General features: G+C 45.8%; 1 protein-coding gene and 1 non-coding gene across 2 annotated transcripts in view; one reads left to right on the forward strand and one right to left on the reverse strand.

Annotated features, from left to right (window-relative positions):
• Positions 1 to 328: 328 nt before the first annotated feature.
• LOC114808609 lies at positions 329 to 464 on the reverse strand. Its single transcript, XR_003756455.1, has one exon. It is a non-coding gene; the product is annotated as a small nucleolar RNA SNORA7 (small nucleolar RNA).
• Positions 465 to 3,611: 3,147 nt separating this feature from the next.
• Positions 3,612 to 15,062, forward strand: part of LOC100086591 (COBW domain-containing protein 2-like) — a 39,436-nt gene continuing 27,985 nt past the window's right edge. Inside the window, 3 exon segments of the mRNA XM_001516637.6 lie at positions 3,612 to 3,833; positions 11,528 to 11,614; positions 13,685 to 13,781. Of these exon segments, the coding sequence (XP_001516687.4) occupies positions 3,671 to 3,833; positions 11,528 to 11,614; positions 13,685 to 13,781 (347 nt within the window). The 5' untranslated portion in view covers positions 3,612 to 3,670.

Raw genomic sequence — 15,062 nt, forward strand, 5'->3', positions numbered from 1 at the left:
TACCTCACCATTACTGGCCCTCGGCTTCCTGCTTCTGACTCAATAATAACAATAATGGCATTTATTAAGCGCTTACTATGTGCCATGCACTGTTCTAAGCACTGGGGTCTTATGCCGTCAAGTCGTTTCCGACCCACAGCGACACCATGGACATATCTCTCCCAGAACGCCCCGCTCTCCATCTGCAATCGTTCTGGTAGTGTATCCGTAGAGTTTTCTTGGTAAAAATACAGAAGTGGTTTACCACTGCCGCCTTCCGTGCAGTAAACTTGAGTCTCCGCCCTCGACTCTCTCCCGTGCCGCCGCTGCCCAGCATGGGTGAGTTTTGACTTGTAGCACATTGCCTTCCACTCGCTAGCCACTGCCCAAGCTAGGAATGGAATGGGTAGGCCTCAGCTTGCCTCACCCTCCCATAGCCGAGACTGGTAGAGTACTGGAAACTCCAGGTGCGACCCTGAGAGGGGAAGCGCTGGGGTAGATACAAGGTAATCAGGTTGGACACAGTTCCTGTCCCACGTGGGGCTCGCAGTTTTAATCCCCCTTTTACAGATGAGGTAACCGAGGCACAGAGAAGTGAAGTGACTTGCCCAAGGTCACACAGCAGACAAGTGGCAGAGCCAGGATTAGAACTCATGACCTTCCAACTCCGAGGCCCATGCTCTATCCACTACGGCATGCTGCTTCTCATAAGGAGGCACCATCTGGGTTTCCATGGAAATGATTGGAGAAAACATATCCCACAGGTTTCTTTACTCACTGCCACCCGAGATTTGATAATGATTATCTGTTAATAGTGGCACATTCCACCTCAGTTTTCATCACCCCTAGCTGGGCAGGGCACTGCTTTATGCCCAGCTAGGGGTGATGAAAACTGAGGTAAAATGAATGAATGAATGAGGTGGAAGAGCAAGAGACTTGGCTCTTCGTGAAGTTTGTGAAGCCCTCTTTCCAAAATGGCCTGCCGCAGTGTCCCGGTAGAGTCCTAATGGGATATCGTTACAGCAAATAAACTCTGTGGCATATTTCCCTGCCAAACAACATTCTTTGGTCAAAACACTTTATCTGATACAGCTCATTCTATTAGTCCTGCTTGTTCCCCATCACAGGTTACTGAGCAAGGGGTATATTCTGAGTTCTAATCAGAGGAGAGAAGATAACTTGGTGCCTACAATTTCTTAACCTATTACTCCAACAGAGCCGGTCGTGAAAACTCCATCAACGGTAACGTACCGCACAACTGACCTGTCTACATCTCAGTTCTGGCCTCGGCATGGTTGCCATCCCAAACAGTTCTGCACAGCGAATCAGGCCGGTCACCGGAGGGAGGGCCCTTAGTCTTTGAACTTCTCCAAACAGGTAGAGTTTTCTTGACCTGTCCCGAGGAGGTTCCACAAAAGTTGTGAAATATTTGGCAGATTTTACTTAACCGTCAAACAGGTTGGTCATTGGCCAAGGCTTCCTGTGCAATCCGATTCATCTCATCCCGTGAGTCCCCTCCGTTCCCCTGCTCGGTCTCCTGAGGAAAGAGCATGGTCCGGGCTTTTTTACCCAGAAGAAAATTGGGGGGGGCAGGCCTACAAATTTTCTTAATCCACTGGCCCGGAAGTCTTAGAAGTGATTAATTATCTTCAGGAGCCCATCGCTGAAACTGGCGTGTCGATATTTCTACCTTGGCAATCCTGATTTTGGAATCTGGTAGACCTCCGCACAGACAACTTGTGCCGGAGGGCCACTTACAGCTCCAAATGGCCTGCCGCCGTGTACTTACAGAATCTTGATAGTGTTCATTCATTCAATAGTATTTTTTGAGCGCTATGTGCAGGGCACTGTACTAAGCGCTTGGAATGTACAATTCGGCAACAGAGACAATCCCTGCCCAATGACGGGCTCACAGTCTAATTGGGGGAGAAAATAATGTTGGCATTTATTAAGTGCTTATTATGTGCCAAGTGCTGTTCCAGGTTGTCCCACGTGGGGCTCACAGACTTAATCCCCATTTTCCAGATGAGGTAACTGAGGCCCAGAGAAGTTAAGTGACTTGCCCAAGGTCACACAGCAGACAACTGGTGGCACTAGAACTCACGACCTCTGACTCCCGAGCCCGGGCTCTTTCCATTAAGCCTCGCTGCTACTCCAGTGTTCTCCACTGAACGCTGCTTCTCCAGTGTTCCATGCTGATGTGATCCATTTCACGACGAGTCTCCCTTTCAGACCAAACACCTTGGCCAGAGTATGGCATTCTACTGAAAATGGCAGAAAAGAGAAAAGGTCGTATCAGCAACGCTAGACTTAAATTTTACGGTGTTTTATAGACCCACGGGGCCTAAGGCTATGCCTTCGGACCCACAGTTCGGAATTCGTTTCTTAAAAAGACAGAGGAAAAAAAACCTCACAAAGTCCGACATTTCCCTCTCCTCCGTAAAATATCTGAGGGGGAGAACCACAAAAACGGCTCAAGTCCCTCTGCCCCATCGGTCAGTCACTGGAGTCCGAGGTCATGGGTTCTAATCCCGGCTCCGCCACTTGCCAGCTGTATGACTTTGGGCAAGTCACTTCACTTCCCTGGGCCTCTGTGACCTCATCTGTAAAATGGGGATGAAGACTGTGAGCCTCACGTGGGTCAACCTGATTACCCTGTGTCTACCCCAGCGCTTAGAACAGCGCTCTGCACATTGCAAGCGCTTAACAAATGCCACCACTATTATTAACTTCTCTGGCCTCAGTGACCCCATCTGGAAAATGGGGATGAAGACTGTGCGCCCCACGTGGGACAACCTGATGACCCTGTATCTATCCCAGCGCTTAGAACAGCTCTCGGCACATAATAAGCGCTTAACAAATACCACCACTATTATTATTAACTTCTCTGGCCTCAGTGACCCCATCTGGAAAATGGGGATGAAGACCGCGCCCCACCTGGGACAACCTGATGACCTTGTATCTATCCCAGCGCTTAGAACAGCGCTCGGCACCTCCTCCAAGAGGCCTTCCCAGACTGAGCTCCCCTTCCCCCTCTACCCCCCTTCACCTCTCCGCAGCTAAACCCTCTTCTCCCCCCATTCCCTCTGCTCCTCCCCCTCTCCCTTCCCATCCCCTCAGCACTGTACTCGTCTGCTCAACTGTATATATTTTCATTACCCTATTTAGTTAATGAAATGTACATCGCCTGATTCTATTTATTTGCTATTGTTTTAATGAGATGTTCATCCCTTTGATTCTATTTATTGCTATTGTTCTTGTCTGTCCGTCTCCCTCGATTAGGCCGTAAGCCCGTCAAAGGGCAGGGACCGTCTCTATCTGGTACCGATTTGTACATTCCAAGCGCTTAGTACAGTGCTCTGCACCTAGTAAGCGCTCAATAAATACTATTGAATGAATGAATGAACAAATACCATCACTATTATTATTCTTATTGCCCGAAGCCTCTGCCACCTCCGTCCGTCACTCGGCGGTGCAACGGACGGGGACGGCGCTCTGGCACCACCTAGCGTTTCCAGCTTCGACGCGCTGCGCGGCCTGACGCTCGTCGGAACGGGAACGTGGGAGGGGAGGGGGGCGGCGTGACGTCACCCCGGCGTCCCGAGGCCGCGTTCCCCGTGCTACGTCACCGGGGCCTCGAGCCGACGCTTGCGCGGTAGCCCTTTCCCCTTCCACCCGCCCGCTCCCCGCCATGAGGCAGTTCAATGGCTCCCCTGAGGTGGAGGAAGAGAAGGAGGAGGAGGAAGAAGATGAAGACTGTCCCGAGCTGGTTCCCATAGAGACGCAGGAGGAGGCGTCTCAGTCCCCGGGCTCTGGCGCTAAGATCCCAGTCACAATTATCACGGGCTATTTAGGTAACGAAGCGGCCCAGGCGAAGGTCCAGAGACCTTTTCCTTGTTCCCACCCCCCGCCCCCGTGCAGCCCGGGCCCGAGAGGAGTTTTCTCTCCCGTCCCCCCCGACCCCATCCCCCTCTGCTGGGATATCGGGGCCCAGGGTGGCTCGAGTTCCGGAGCAAACCTCCTTCGGGATGGGAGAGGCCAGGGGAAGGGGCCAACCGGCCCGCCTTCCCTCCTCACGTCTCCTCTTCGTTACGTTGGCAAGCTCGTCCTCCCCTGAAAAGTCGGACGTTCTCCAAGCGAAGCCGCGGCCGGGTCCAACTGGGTAGGAAGATTGGGGACCGGAGCCTCCTCGCTCTAGCAGAGCGCAACTGGGGATGCCTTTTGGAAACCCCCGTCTTTGCTCCTTGAGCTTTGTACTTCGGCCGATGCTCCTAGGATTTATTTGGGACCGTAACTGGAAACGAGGGTTGACTCTTAAAGTTTGGAGGGGGGGGGGGGGAGCGGCTGTCGTCTGTTGCCAGCTTCCATTAAATAAGCCTCGCTGACAAACTTGGGATCCACATTTAGTGGAAAATAATAATAATAACAAAGTTGGCATTTGTTAAGCGCTTACTCTGTGCAGAGCACTGCTCTAAGCGCTGGGGTAGATACAGGGTAGTCAGGTTGTCCCACATGAGGCTCACAGTTAGTCCCCATTTTACAGATGAGGTAACAGACACAGAGAAGTTAAGTGACTTGTCCACAGTCACACAGATGACAAGCGGCAGAGCAGAGCCAACAATAGCGATGGTATTTCTTAAGCGCTTACTACGTGCCGAGCACTGTTTTAAGCGCTGGGATAGATACAAGGTCATCAGGTTGCCCCAGGTGGGGCTCACAGTCTTAATCCCCATTTTACAGATGAGGGAACTGAGGCCCAGAGAAGCGAAGTGGCTTGCCCTAGGTCCCACAGCAGACAAGTGGCGGAGGCGGGATTAGAACCCGTGTCCTCTGATTCCCAAGCCCGTACTCTTTCCACTAAGCCACGCTGCTTCTAAAAATAAACGTTGGTATTTGTTAAGCGCTTACTATGTGCAGAGCACTGTCCTAAGTGCTGGGGGAGATACAGGGTAATCAGGTTGTTCCACGTGAGGCTCACAATTAATCCCCAATTTACAGATAAGGTCACAGGCACAGAGAAGTGAAGTGCCTTGCCCACAGTCACCCAGCTGACAAGTGGCAGAGCTGAGATTCGAACCCATGACCTCTGACTCCCAAGCCCGGGCTCTTTCCACTTAGCCATGCTGGGCTCACTACGTGCCAGGCGCTGTACTAAGCACGGGGGTGGATACAAGCAAATCGAGTTGGACACAGTCCCCGTTCCGTGTAGGGCTCCCAGTCTCCATCCCCATTTTCTGGATGAGGGAACTGAGGCCCAGAGAAGTGATTTGCCCAAGGTCACGCAGCAGACAAGTGGCAGAGCCGGGATTAGAACCCACGACCTTCCACAACTCAGTGTTTCATTCTGAAAACTTCTTAGTACTGAAGCAGCTAACTGGAGTTTGGAGTATTTTCTTCTCCACTAATCTTGGCTAAATTAAAGGAGTAGACTCTCACTGTAATACAGAAGGTAGCTACTAACATTGCCCGATTAGGGACCATCATCCCAGTTCTTTTAGCCTCGTTTTAGTAGCCTTAAACACAAAAACAGGTACATTCTGAATCCCAAGGTATTTTAGACATAAAGACCCTTAAGGTAATGTGGCTCAGTAATGTCTAGATATCGTTTTGTGCCACTGCCTTATTTCGACCTCAGTTGCAGGACCTGAATCATTTAGGATTAAAATCTACTTTATAGTCATGAATTCGAAAATAATAGCACCAAGTCATTATCTCTTGAAGCAGGGCGTACGTGGGGTTTTTTACAGATCTTCCACAGAATTCATATACCTGCATGTGTGTATGTACATATATGCATGTAGACGTATATATGGGATTGGTTGTAGCAAAGGGGACATAACCTTGAACGGAGGTCGTTTATAGCATTTTTGCTGAAATGTGTCGTATAGCACATTTGCCTGTGCAGTCCAAAAAGCAGAAACTACAAACGTTTCAAAATATGGGGGAATTAAGCTAAATAAAGTGTATGTCCGCACCTGAGAGTTATGCACAAGAACCTTTAGAAGTGTAATTACTGGGTAGGAGCCGTGGTCCATCCAGTCCAGTGTGTTGCCTCCATCAGTGTCAACAGGATGCCTGGGGGAAGGTGGGATGATAGTTCTCCCTAATGCCCAGATTTATATCTTCTAAAATGGCTATTTTTCCCTTCCACTTCCCTAATTTTCCCTTCATTGACCTACTAGAGACAGCTCATCCCATTCCATCTTGAATCTGTTGATAATGTTTTAGCAAATTCCTAATGCCTACCACCTATGAAGTGCATTGATGAAGTTGTTTCCTTTTGTTTATTAAGTTTTTTTTATCACCTTTTTTTTTTTTTAATCCCTGACATGCTCAAAGTATTGCATGCGCCACCCTATTTGACCACACAACTGTCCTTTGTGAGAGAGGAGAAAGAATTATTATCCTCCCGAGTCTCACAGCCACAGAAAACCTTTGTACTTCATTCCAGCGAGGCGGGGGGCAGCTATGAGAATTGTGTCTCAGCCAACCAATGTAACCAGGATCTCTGTACAGGCGTAAGATGGATCGCACTGCGATGTCTAAATGGTCTTTCCTTGTAAGTCTGCAGCAGAGGTTCTTCCCTAGAAAGTGCCGTGCGTAGTTCACACCAGCCACAGAAAAGGTCAGGCTTGGGATGGGATAAGGTGGGGTGCGCTCCTCTCCAATTTGGGATCTCCTTTTGTATTTTGCCCATGGTCTTGTATAAGCACAACGGCTGTAGCACCGTGCCACATTAAAGATGGAACTCACTTTTGGGGAATAGATCCCAGCAGTGCGTAAGGAAAAGTCTACCTACCTTCATCCCTTCCTGACAGTCAGGGTTGGGAATGGCCTGTATCAGTCTGGGTAAGTCTCAACAATTGAGTTGAGCTCAGACTGTAGAATTTTGGCCTGTAAAGGAATCACAGAACGCAGCTGAGAGGCAACACGGCCTAGTAGAGCCAACCTTCTCACCGTGCCTCGTTCTCGCCGTTGACCCCGGCCCATGTCCTACCTCTGGCCTGGAATGCCTTCCCTCCTCAAATCCACCAATCACACTTCCCCCCTTCAAAGCCCTACTGAAGGCTCACCTCCTTCAGGAGGCCTTCCCAGACTAAACCCCCCTTTTCCTCAGCTCCCCTTCCCCTCCCCATCGCTCCAACTCACTCCCTTTTCTCTATCCCCCTCCCCCCTCACAGCACTTGTGTATATATGTACATATCTTTAATTCTATGTTTTTATATTAATGCCTGCTTGTTTTGATGTGTATATATCTATAATTGTATTATATTGATGCCTGCTTGCTTGTTTTGATGTCTGTCTCCCCCTTCTAGACTGTGAGCTCGTCGTGGGCAGAGGTTGTCTCTCTTTGTTGCTGAATTGTACTTTCCAAGTGCTTGGCACAGAGCTCTGCACACAGTAAGCACTCAATAAATACGATTGAATGAATGAATGAATAGAGCACAGGCCTGAGATTATGAAGAACCTGAGTTCTAATACTGGCTCCACCACTTGCCTGCTATGTGATCTTGGGCAAGTCACTTGACTTCTCTGGGCCTCAGTTACCTCATCTGAAAAATGGGGATGAAGACTGTGACTGGGTCCAACCCGATTGTCTCGTATCTACCCCAGTGCTTAGTACAGTGCCTGGCACATAGTAAGTGTTTAACAAATACCATAAAAAAAATCTATTCTCCTGGTACCTCTGAAATCATTGTCCATTTTACATTTGGCCATTGTCCTGTAGCCTTTTATCTGGATACCATTTTCTGTGTGAGAAGATTGAGTTTGATGGGTCAAATGAGTTACCCAAGTTGACCATGTGGCTGAAGTTGGCACATGGGTATCCTGCCTCTAATCAATCCCCTTCCTGGTACTGTTATAGGCTTGAAGCTTCTGGAAAGTAAAAACCATGCTTGAAACCTGGTTTCACGAAGTAAAGCTAGCCTCATTCTAATCAGCCTACATTATAATGTGTTTAACGGCTTTGGTGGTGACATTTACCTGCACGCAGACACTCCAGCAATATGACTGATCTTGTGCAAGAACTACCAAGATTGAATTTCTGTACATTCAAATGGCACTTAACGTGGATTTTGGCCCTTTTGGGAAAAGTGTCAGCGAAAAGCTAACCACCCAGTTCCCCTCAGCCAGAGCTGTGCCCTCTAGAGAGTCAAATGATTGCATAGCACCGTTCTAGGTGCTTTAACTATCTTTACAAGACATAGGAAAATATATCTGTAACCCTGGCTTCCTGCAGAGAAGGAGTAGTATATGAGATCATTCTTGGGATTATACTATGTATTAGGTGGCTGGCTAATTACAGGTCATGCTTTTTCATTTGCAATTGAAAAGTCAGATGATAGGCAGTTTTAAAAAATACTTTTGAGTTTCTGCATTATTTCATTTCCTTTCTCGAACCAGTAACTTCTGTTCCTCAAACAAACTAATTATTTCTGATGTCTACATGGAGTGCTGCCTTTTTTGTTAAGTATATTAATCTGTGAAAGATTCAGAATATGTATGTTTACCACAATTTGAGCCAGAATTAAAGGATGTATTTCTAGGCAAGTGTGCCTGGAATAATGTGCTTGGAATGTTCTGTTGCACATTTTAATGATTGGATTGCTTACTTTGAAGTGAATATGTGAGACTGCTTTAGTTAACTGAACATATAACTGGAACTTTTGGACATTTTTCCCTCTGGAACTGGAACTTTTTTCCCTCTGCTCCCCCTCTACCCTCTTGCTCCTCCCCCTTCCCCCTTCCCCTCCCCTCAGCTGAGCCCCCTTTCCCTCTGCTCTCCCTCTCCTCCCCACCCCATCCTCTGCTCCTCCCCCTCCCCCCTTCTCCTCCCCTCAGCACTATGCTCAGTTGTATATATTATTTATTACCCTATTTATTTTGTTAATGAGGTGTACACCCCCTTGAATCTATTTATCGTAATAATGTCTTGTTTTTGTTTCGTTCTGTTTTGCTCTGCCATCCGTCTCCCTCGATTAAAACTGTGAGCCCGTCATTGGGCAGGGATTGTCTCTATCTTGCCGAATTGTACATTCCAAGCGCTTAGTGCAGGGCTCTGCACATAGTAAGCGCTCAATAAATACTATCGAATGAATGAATGAACTTAATGTATAAATATTTTATTAATATAACATGCATATTGCTGAGTATGAGAAACTCCTTTGCATAGAGAAGCAGCGTGGCCTGATGGAAGGAGCCCAGGCCTGGAAGTCAGAGGACCTGGATTCTAATTCCAGCTCTGCCCCCTGTCTCCTTTATGACTTTGGGTAAAGCCACTTAACTTCTCTGTGCCTCACTAACCTCATCTGTAAAATGGGGATTAAATCCTCTGTCCTCTGATTTAGGCTGTGAGCTCTCTCTGGGATAGGGACTGTGTCCAACCTGATTAACTTGTATCTACCTCAGTGCTAAGAACAGTGCGCTGCCTAATAAGCTTCTAGTGGTAGAAGAGACAGGGAGAGAGCCAGGGGAAACATTGGAGAGAGGGGAGGGGGCCAGGGAAGGGCCCACCAGGGTGGGAGGGGGATGTTCTTCACTGGACCTTCGGTCTCTTTCCCCCCCAACCTCCCTTGTCCCCTGTTTTCAACAATTGTCTCTCACTCTAACTCTCACTGTCTCACCCCCGCCCCCCCTCCCCCCCATCCCCACCCCATCATCATTTGACTGCCTATTACCCTTCGATGGGCTCCATTACTTAGTTGGGAAATAAAGTAGTTGATTAAAAAAAGATTGTCGGGCAGCAGCTTTGTGATTTCCTTTTTCATTTTGAAGTTCAGGAAATGTTTTCCAGCATTAAGATAAATGTAATAATGCCATCGCACAGTAACTAGAGAATTTGTAGTATTTCAATCACTTGGTAAAGCACCTACAAATTCTCCATATGCTGGAAAATATTTTCTGAACTTCAAAATGAAAAAGCATACCATACCCCAGTGAGACACAATATTAATGTAAAATGATCTCTGAGCCTAATTTTTCGGTGTGAATTGTTATGAGGGGGGAAAAAAGTATGTTGTACCTCTAGTTTCATTTTACTTTCACGAGTGGGACTTACCCTAAATATTTAGAATCCCAAATTGAGAAAAGTTTTTCCAGTTCTGCAGTTTGACAAATCAAGATCAAGGTTAGTGTGCCAGCTACTGGTTGAAGAGCTTAGGTGTGTTACTGAACTAAGTTTGTTCACAATAATATTAGCATCTTTAGACCGGTTAAAATAATTTAACAGCCGAGATTAAAAAAAAAAAAAAGAAAATGCTGTAGTAAAACAAAAATGTATGCAATGATAATCTGCCAGAGTCTAATTTTAAAATGAAAGCAAGTCAGATGTTAAAAGGTAAATTCTTATACAGATGCAGTTAAGAGAAAAAACATTCTTAAGGTGAAGCATTCAGCTAAATAAAGAAGAATGCTCTCGTATTTTAGTTTGGAAACCAAAAGAACAGAAGATGCTTCAACCCAAAGTTAATATTCAGAATCTCAAGGTGCAGATGCTGTATATTTTACTTTTAATTAGTTTTGATTGTTAGAGGATGCCAATGCTTATTCATTCATTCATTCATTCAATAGTATTTATTGAGCGCTTACTATGTGCAGAGCACTGTACTAAGCGCTTGGGATGAACAAGTCGGCAACAGATAGAGACAGTCCCTGCCGTTTGACGGGCTTACAGTCTAATCGGGGGAGATGGACAGACAAGAACAGTGGCAATAAATAGAGTCAAGATGCTTATGTTCCTTAGTTCTGTGTAACTTATCTTTGAATAATTCTTTCAGGCAGTGGAAAATGTAGATGTTTGTTATTTTGGCTGCAGTATTATAAGCAAGACGTATTGCTCTTCTAGTGATATAAAATTAGTGAAACTCATTGGCCATATCCAGTGTCAGATTGAAAGAAGTTGGCACAATCCGTATTTTTTTTAACAGTCCTAAAGAAATCTGCTCTGGGGGAGTTTACCGCAGATTTTTTTTGTGGCGAATGGGAGGACTGCAAAAGCATTAGACTGAGGAAAGTTGGGAAGGCTTTTTTTCTGAAATACCACTTCCTCCAACATGCCTTCCCCTTTGCTGGTAATCTGCCCAATTGACAGCTGCAGTCTGGCAGTGCTCATGCATCAGCACTATTCTCTTCACGTCATTGCCAGCCTGACAGAAATGCTAGAACATTATCTTTGTGAACTTAGTCTAAAAAAAAAGTATTAATTATTAGTTTGCATTGGTTTTGGTGCTGAGAATCAATGTGACCTAGTGGAATGAGCATGGGCCTGGGAGTCAGAGGACCTGAGTTCTAATTCCAGCTCTGCCACTTGTCTGCTTGATGATTGTGGGCAAGTCATTTAGCTTCTCTGTGCCTCAGTTTCCTCATCTGCAAAATGGGGATTCATTACTTATTCTCCCTCCTACTTGGACTGTGAGCCCCCATGTGGGACAGGAGCTCTGTCCAACCTGATTATCTTATATTTACCCCAATGCTTAGGGACACTAAGCACTTAAGCACTGTTATTATTATTATTATTATTCCAAAAGTCTCTGCTGGTGTTTTTCAGGTGCTGGGAAGACGACTCTTCTTAATCATATTTTGACAGAGCAACATGATAAGAAAATAGCGATTATCTTGAATGAGTTTGGAGAAGGTAAGTAAACCTGTAGCCAGTGTCATTTAGAAATGATCTGTAGATTTCAAGTGAGTTTAACATTCTTGAATTCACTGAAACTTGGTATAAAACAGTGTCTGTGCTCTTATTGCATGTTTGGGCCATAATTACTGCACGCCTTTGAATTATTCATTCATTTGTATTTATTGAGCACTTACTGTGTGTAGAGCACTATACTAAGCACTTGGAAGAGTGCAACAAGAAACAGATGCATTCGCTGCCTACAACAAGCTTACAGTCTAGAGTGGAGGAGACAGACATCACTACAGATAAATAAATTACAAATATGTACATAAGTGCTCTGGGGCTGAGAGGGCGGAAGAGCAATTACACTTATTTGGGAATATAAGAAAGTTACTAAAATTGTTGAAGGAAAGTGGAGAAAGAAAAGAGACTTGAAATTCAAAATTTTTTCCCCTAGAAAGAGGACCTAGTAGTAATAGTATTTTTTGAGCGTCCACTGGCTGCAATACACTTTACAAAGCATTTGGTGAGTACAAAACAGAGAAGTGAGACGATCCCGGCCCACAAGGAGCTAATACTCTAATGGGGGAGACAGACGTAGAAATATTTGCAAACCATCGAACTAAGTAATTGAATGTACAATTGGATATACAGAAGTGTTCAGGACGGGTATAAGCAAGTGCATAAATTCCGGCGACGGCTGATGGGTTTGTCTGAGATGAGGTGCCGGGAACTGAATGGGAAGGTTTGTTGAAGGAGGCGGGATTGTAGGAGGACATATAATGAAGGGAGCATTGCGGTCTGTCGGATTTGGGGAGGGAGGGAGCCAGCGAGCGAGCTCGAGTCCAGGGCAACAGCGTAGGAGAGTCATGAAAGAAGGAGAAGTGAAAAGGAGATGCATTTGGAATGAGGGCTTGAGAGGTGTGAAGAGAGTGATCTAGGGCGTAGTGGGTGAAGAGAGCAGATGTATAAAATGGGGCAAGGTGGTGGAGGGCTATGAAGCCGAGAGAGAGGAGTTTTTGCCTGACGCAGAGAGACCTAGGAAGCCAGAGGAGATTTCAGAGGAATGGAGAAGTGTCTTGAGTGATACTCTGGGGTTTGTACCATTTAAGCACTTGTTATTTGCCCCACCTGCAGCCCCACAGTACTTATATACTTACTAATAATTTATTTTAATGTCTGTCTCCCCCTAGACTGAGAGCTCCTTGTGGACAGGGAACATGTCTACCAACTCTGTTGTGTTATACTATACTCTCCCAAGCGCTTAGTACAGTGCCCTATCAGTCAATCAATGGTATTTATCGAGTGCTTACTGTGTTCAGAGCACTGTACTTAGCACTTGGGAGAGTACTGAACAACAGAGTTGGTATTCATGTTTCCTGCCCACAAAGAGCTTACAGTCTAGAGGGGGGAGGCAGCCATTAAATTACAGATATGTACATAAGCGTTGGGAGTGGGGTGAATATCAAGTGCTCAAGCGGTACAGATCCAAATGCGTAGGTGATGCAGAAGACAGAGGGAGTAGGGGAAAAGAGAGCTTAATCAGGAAAGGCCTCTTGGAGGAGGTGTGATTTTAAGAGGGCTTTGAAGGTGGGGAGAGTGATCAGTCGGATATGAAGAGGGAGGGAGGATGAGAACTAGGGGTTTGACAGCAAGGTAGACAAGATTGGGGTATGGTGAGTAAATTGGCGTTGGAGGAGCAAAGCATGTGACCTGGGTTTGTAAGAAATCAGCAAGGTGAGATAGGAGGGGGGAAAGCTGATTGAGTGCTTGGAAGCTGATAAGGAGTTTCTGTTTGATGTGGAGGTGGATGGGTAACCACTGGAGATTCTTGAGTGGGGAAACTGGGACTGAACTTTTTTTTGAAAAATGATCTAGGTAGCCGAGGGAAATATGGACTACAGTGGGGAGAGACTGTGCTCAATAAATACCTTTGATTGATGGATTGATAAGGTGATCTATGTAACAACGTGCGATATAGATTGGAGGTGAGGGCAGAGGCTGGAAGTAAGGAGACCAGCAAGGAGGATATTGACTCTAAGCAGTTTAAAGGATGCTTCTCTTTTCCTTGCTAATTTTTTCCAGGGAGTGCATTGGAGAAATCCTTAGCTATTAGTCAAGACGGAGAACTCTATGAAGAATGGTTGGAACTCAGAAATGGCTGCCTCTGCTGCTCAGTAAAGTGAGGAATGCTTCTGTGTTTGTTTCAACCAAACATTTATATGCTTTTGGTACAGCCGGTTACTTTTCAGTTTCAACTTAACTGACACTTTAAAAGTGTAAATAAACTTCATTCTTTTTGCCTATTGTAGTGATGAAAATTAGTGGCATCAAAAGGGGCAGTGTATTTCTAGCTGTTTTTTGTTTTATGTCTGATGCCCCGGTACTTGGGTGTGGGTTTATTACTTTTACTCTCTTTATAAATGTAATCAAATATTGATGTTCATCTACTTGGGCGGGGGGGTGTACAATAATAGTTCCAAATACTTTGTTTTCTTCAAAGTTTTCAACTTAAAATTTTGAAAACAGGAGGCAGAATTATTGGAATGGAGACAGCGAGGGTTGAAGAAGGGAATGAACATGGCCTAGTGGATAGAGGATGGGCCTGGGAGTCAGAAGGACCTGGGTTCTAATTTTGGCTCTGATACGTCTGCTGCGTGACCTTGGACAAGTCACTTTACTTCTCTGTGCCTCAGTTACCTCATCTGTAAAATGGGGATTGATTGTGAACCGATGTGGGACATGGACTGTGTCCAACCTAATCAGCTTGTGTCTACCCTAGCACTTAGTACAGTGCTTGGCACAGAGTAAACACTTAGCAAATACCATTAAAAAATCCAAACGTACTCATAAATTCTCTTCAAATGCCATCTAGTTGTTTCCTACCCATAGCAACTCCGTGGACATGCCCTTTTCAGAACGACCCATCTTCTTTCCTAAAGTTGTTCTGGTACGTGTATCCCCTGAGTTCTCTTGGTAAAGATACGGAAATGGTTTACCCTTGCCTTCTTCCGCGCAGTAAAAATTTGTCTCTGCTACTGTCTTTGATCAACGTTTTGATCACTTGATCATCTGCCTTTGACTCTTTCCTATGCTGCTGCTGCCCAGCACAGGTGAATCGACTTTGACGCTTCGGCTTAGGCCTTTTTATTAAGGGTAGCCCTATGTGGTATAGCCCTAAGCTTCATCCGTGTGCGCAGACACTCCTGCCACGATACGACGTCGATTCATAGGAAAGGCTCATAAATTACAGGCAATTTTAGGCCCATCATACCTCTCATAAAGTATCCATTTTTTAACTTCTGAGATTTTTATGTAACAAGGAAAGAGAAGTGGAATATAAAAGCTGAGACCTCTTTGTTTAAATTAAAACCAGATAGGAAACATAGGGTGGAGATGAATAGCCACTTTGGAGGATAGAGAAATATAAGCAGTGGAGGCCCCAGGCTTAGCTGCTAGCACC

This window comes from Ornithorhynchus anatinus, chromosome X5 (genome assembly GCF_004115215.2).
Source record: "Ornithorhynchus anatinus isolate Pmale09 chromosome X5, mOrnAna1.pri.v4, whole genome shotgun sequence".
Lineage (NCBI taxonomy): Eukaryota > Metazoa > Chordata > Mammalia > Monotremata > Ornithorhynchidae > Ornithorhynchus > Ornithorhynchus anatinus.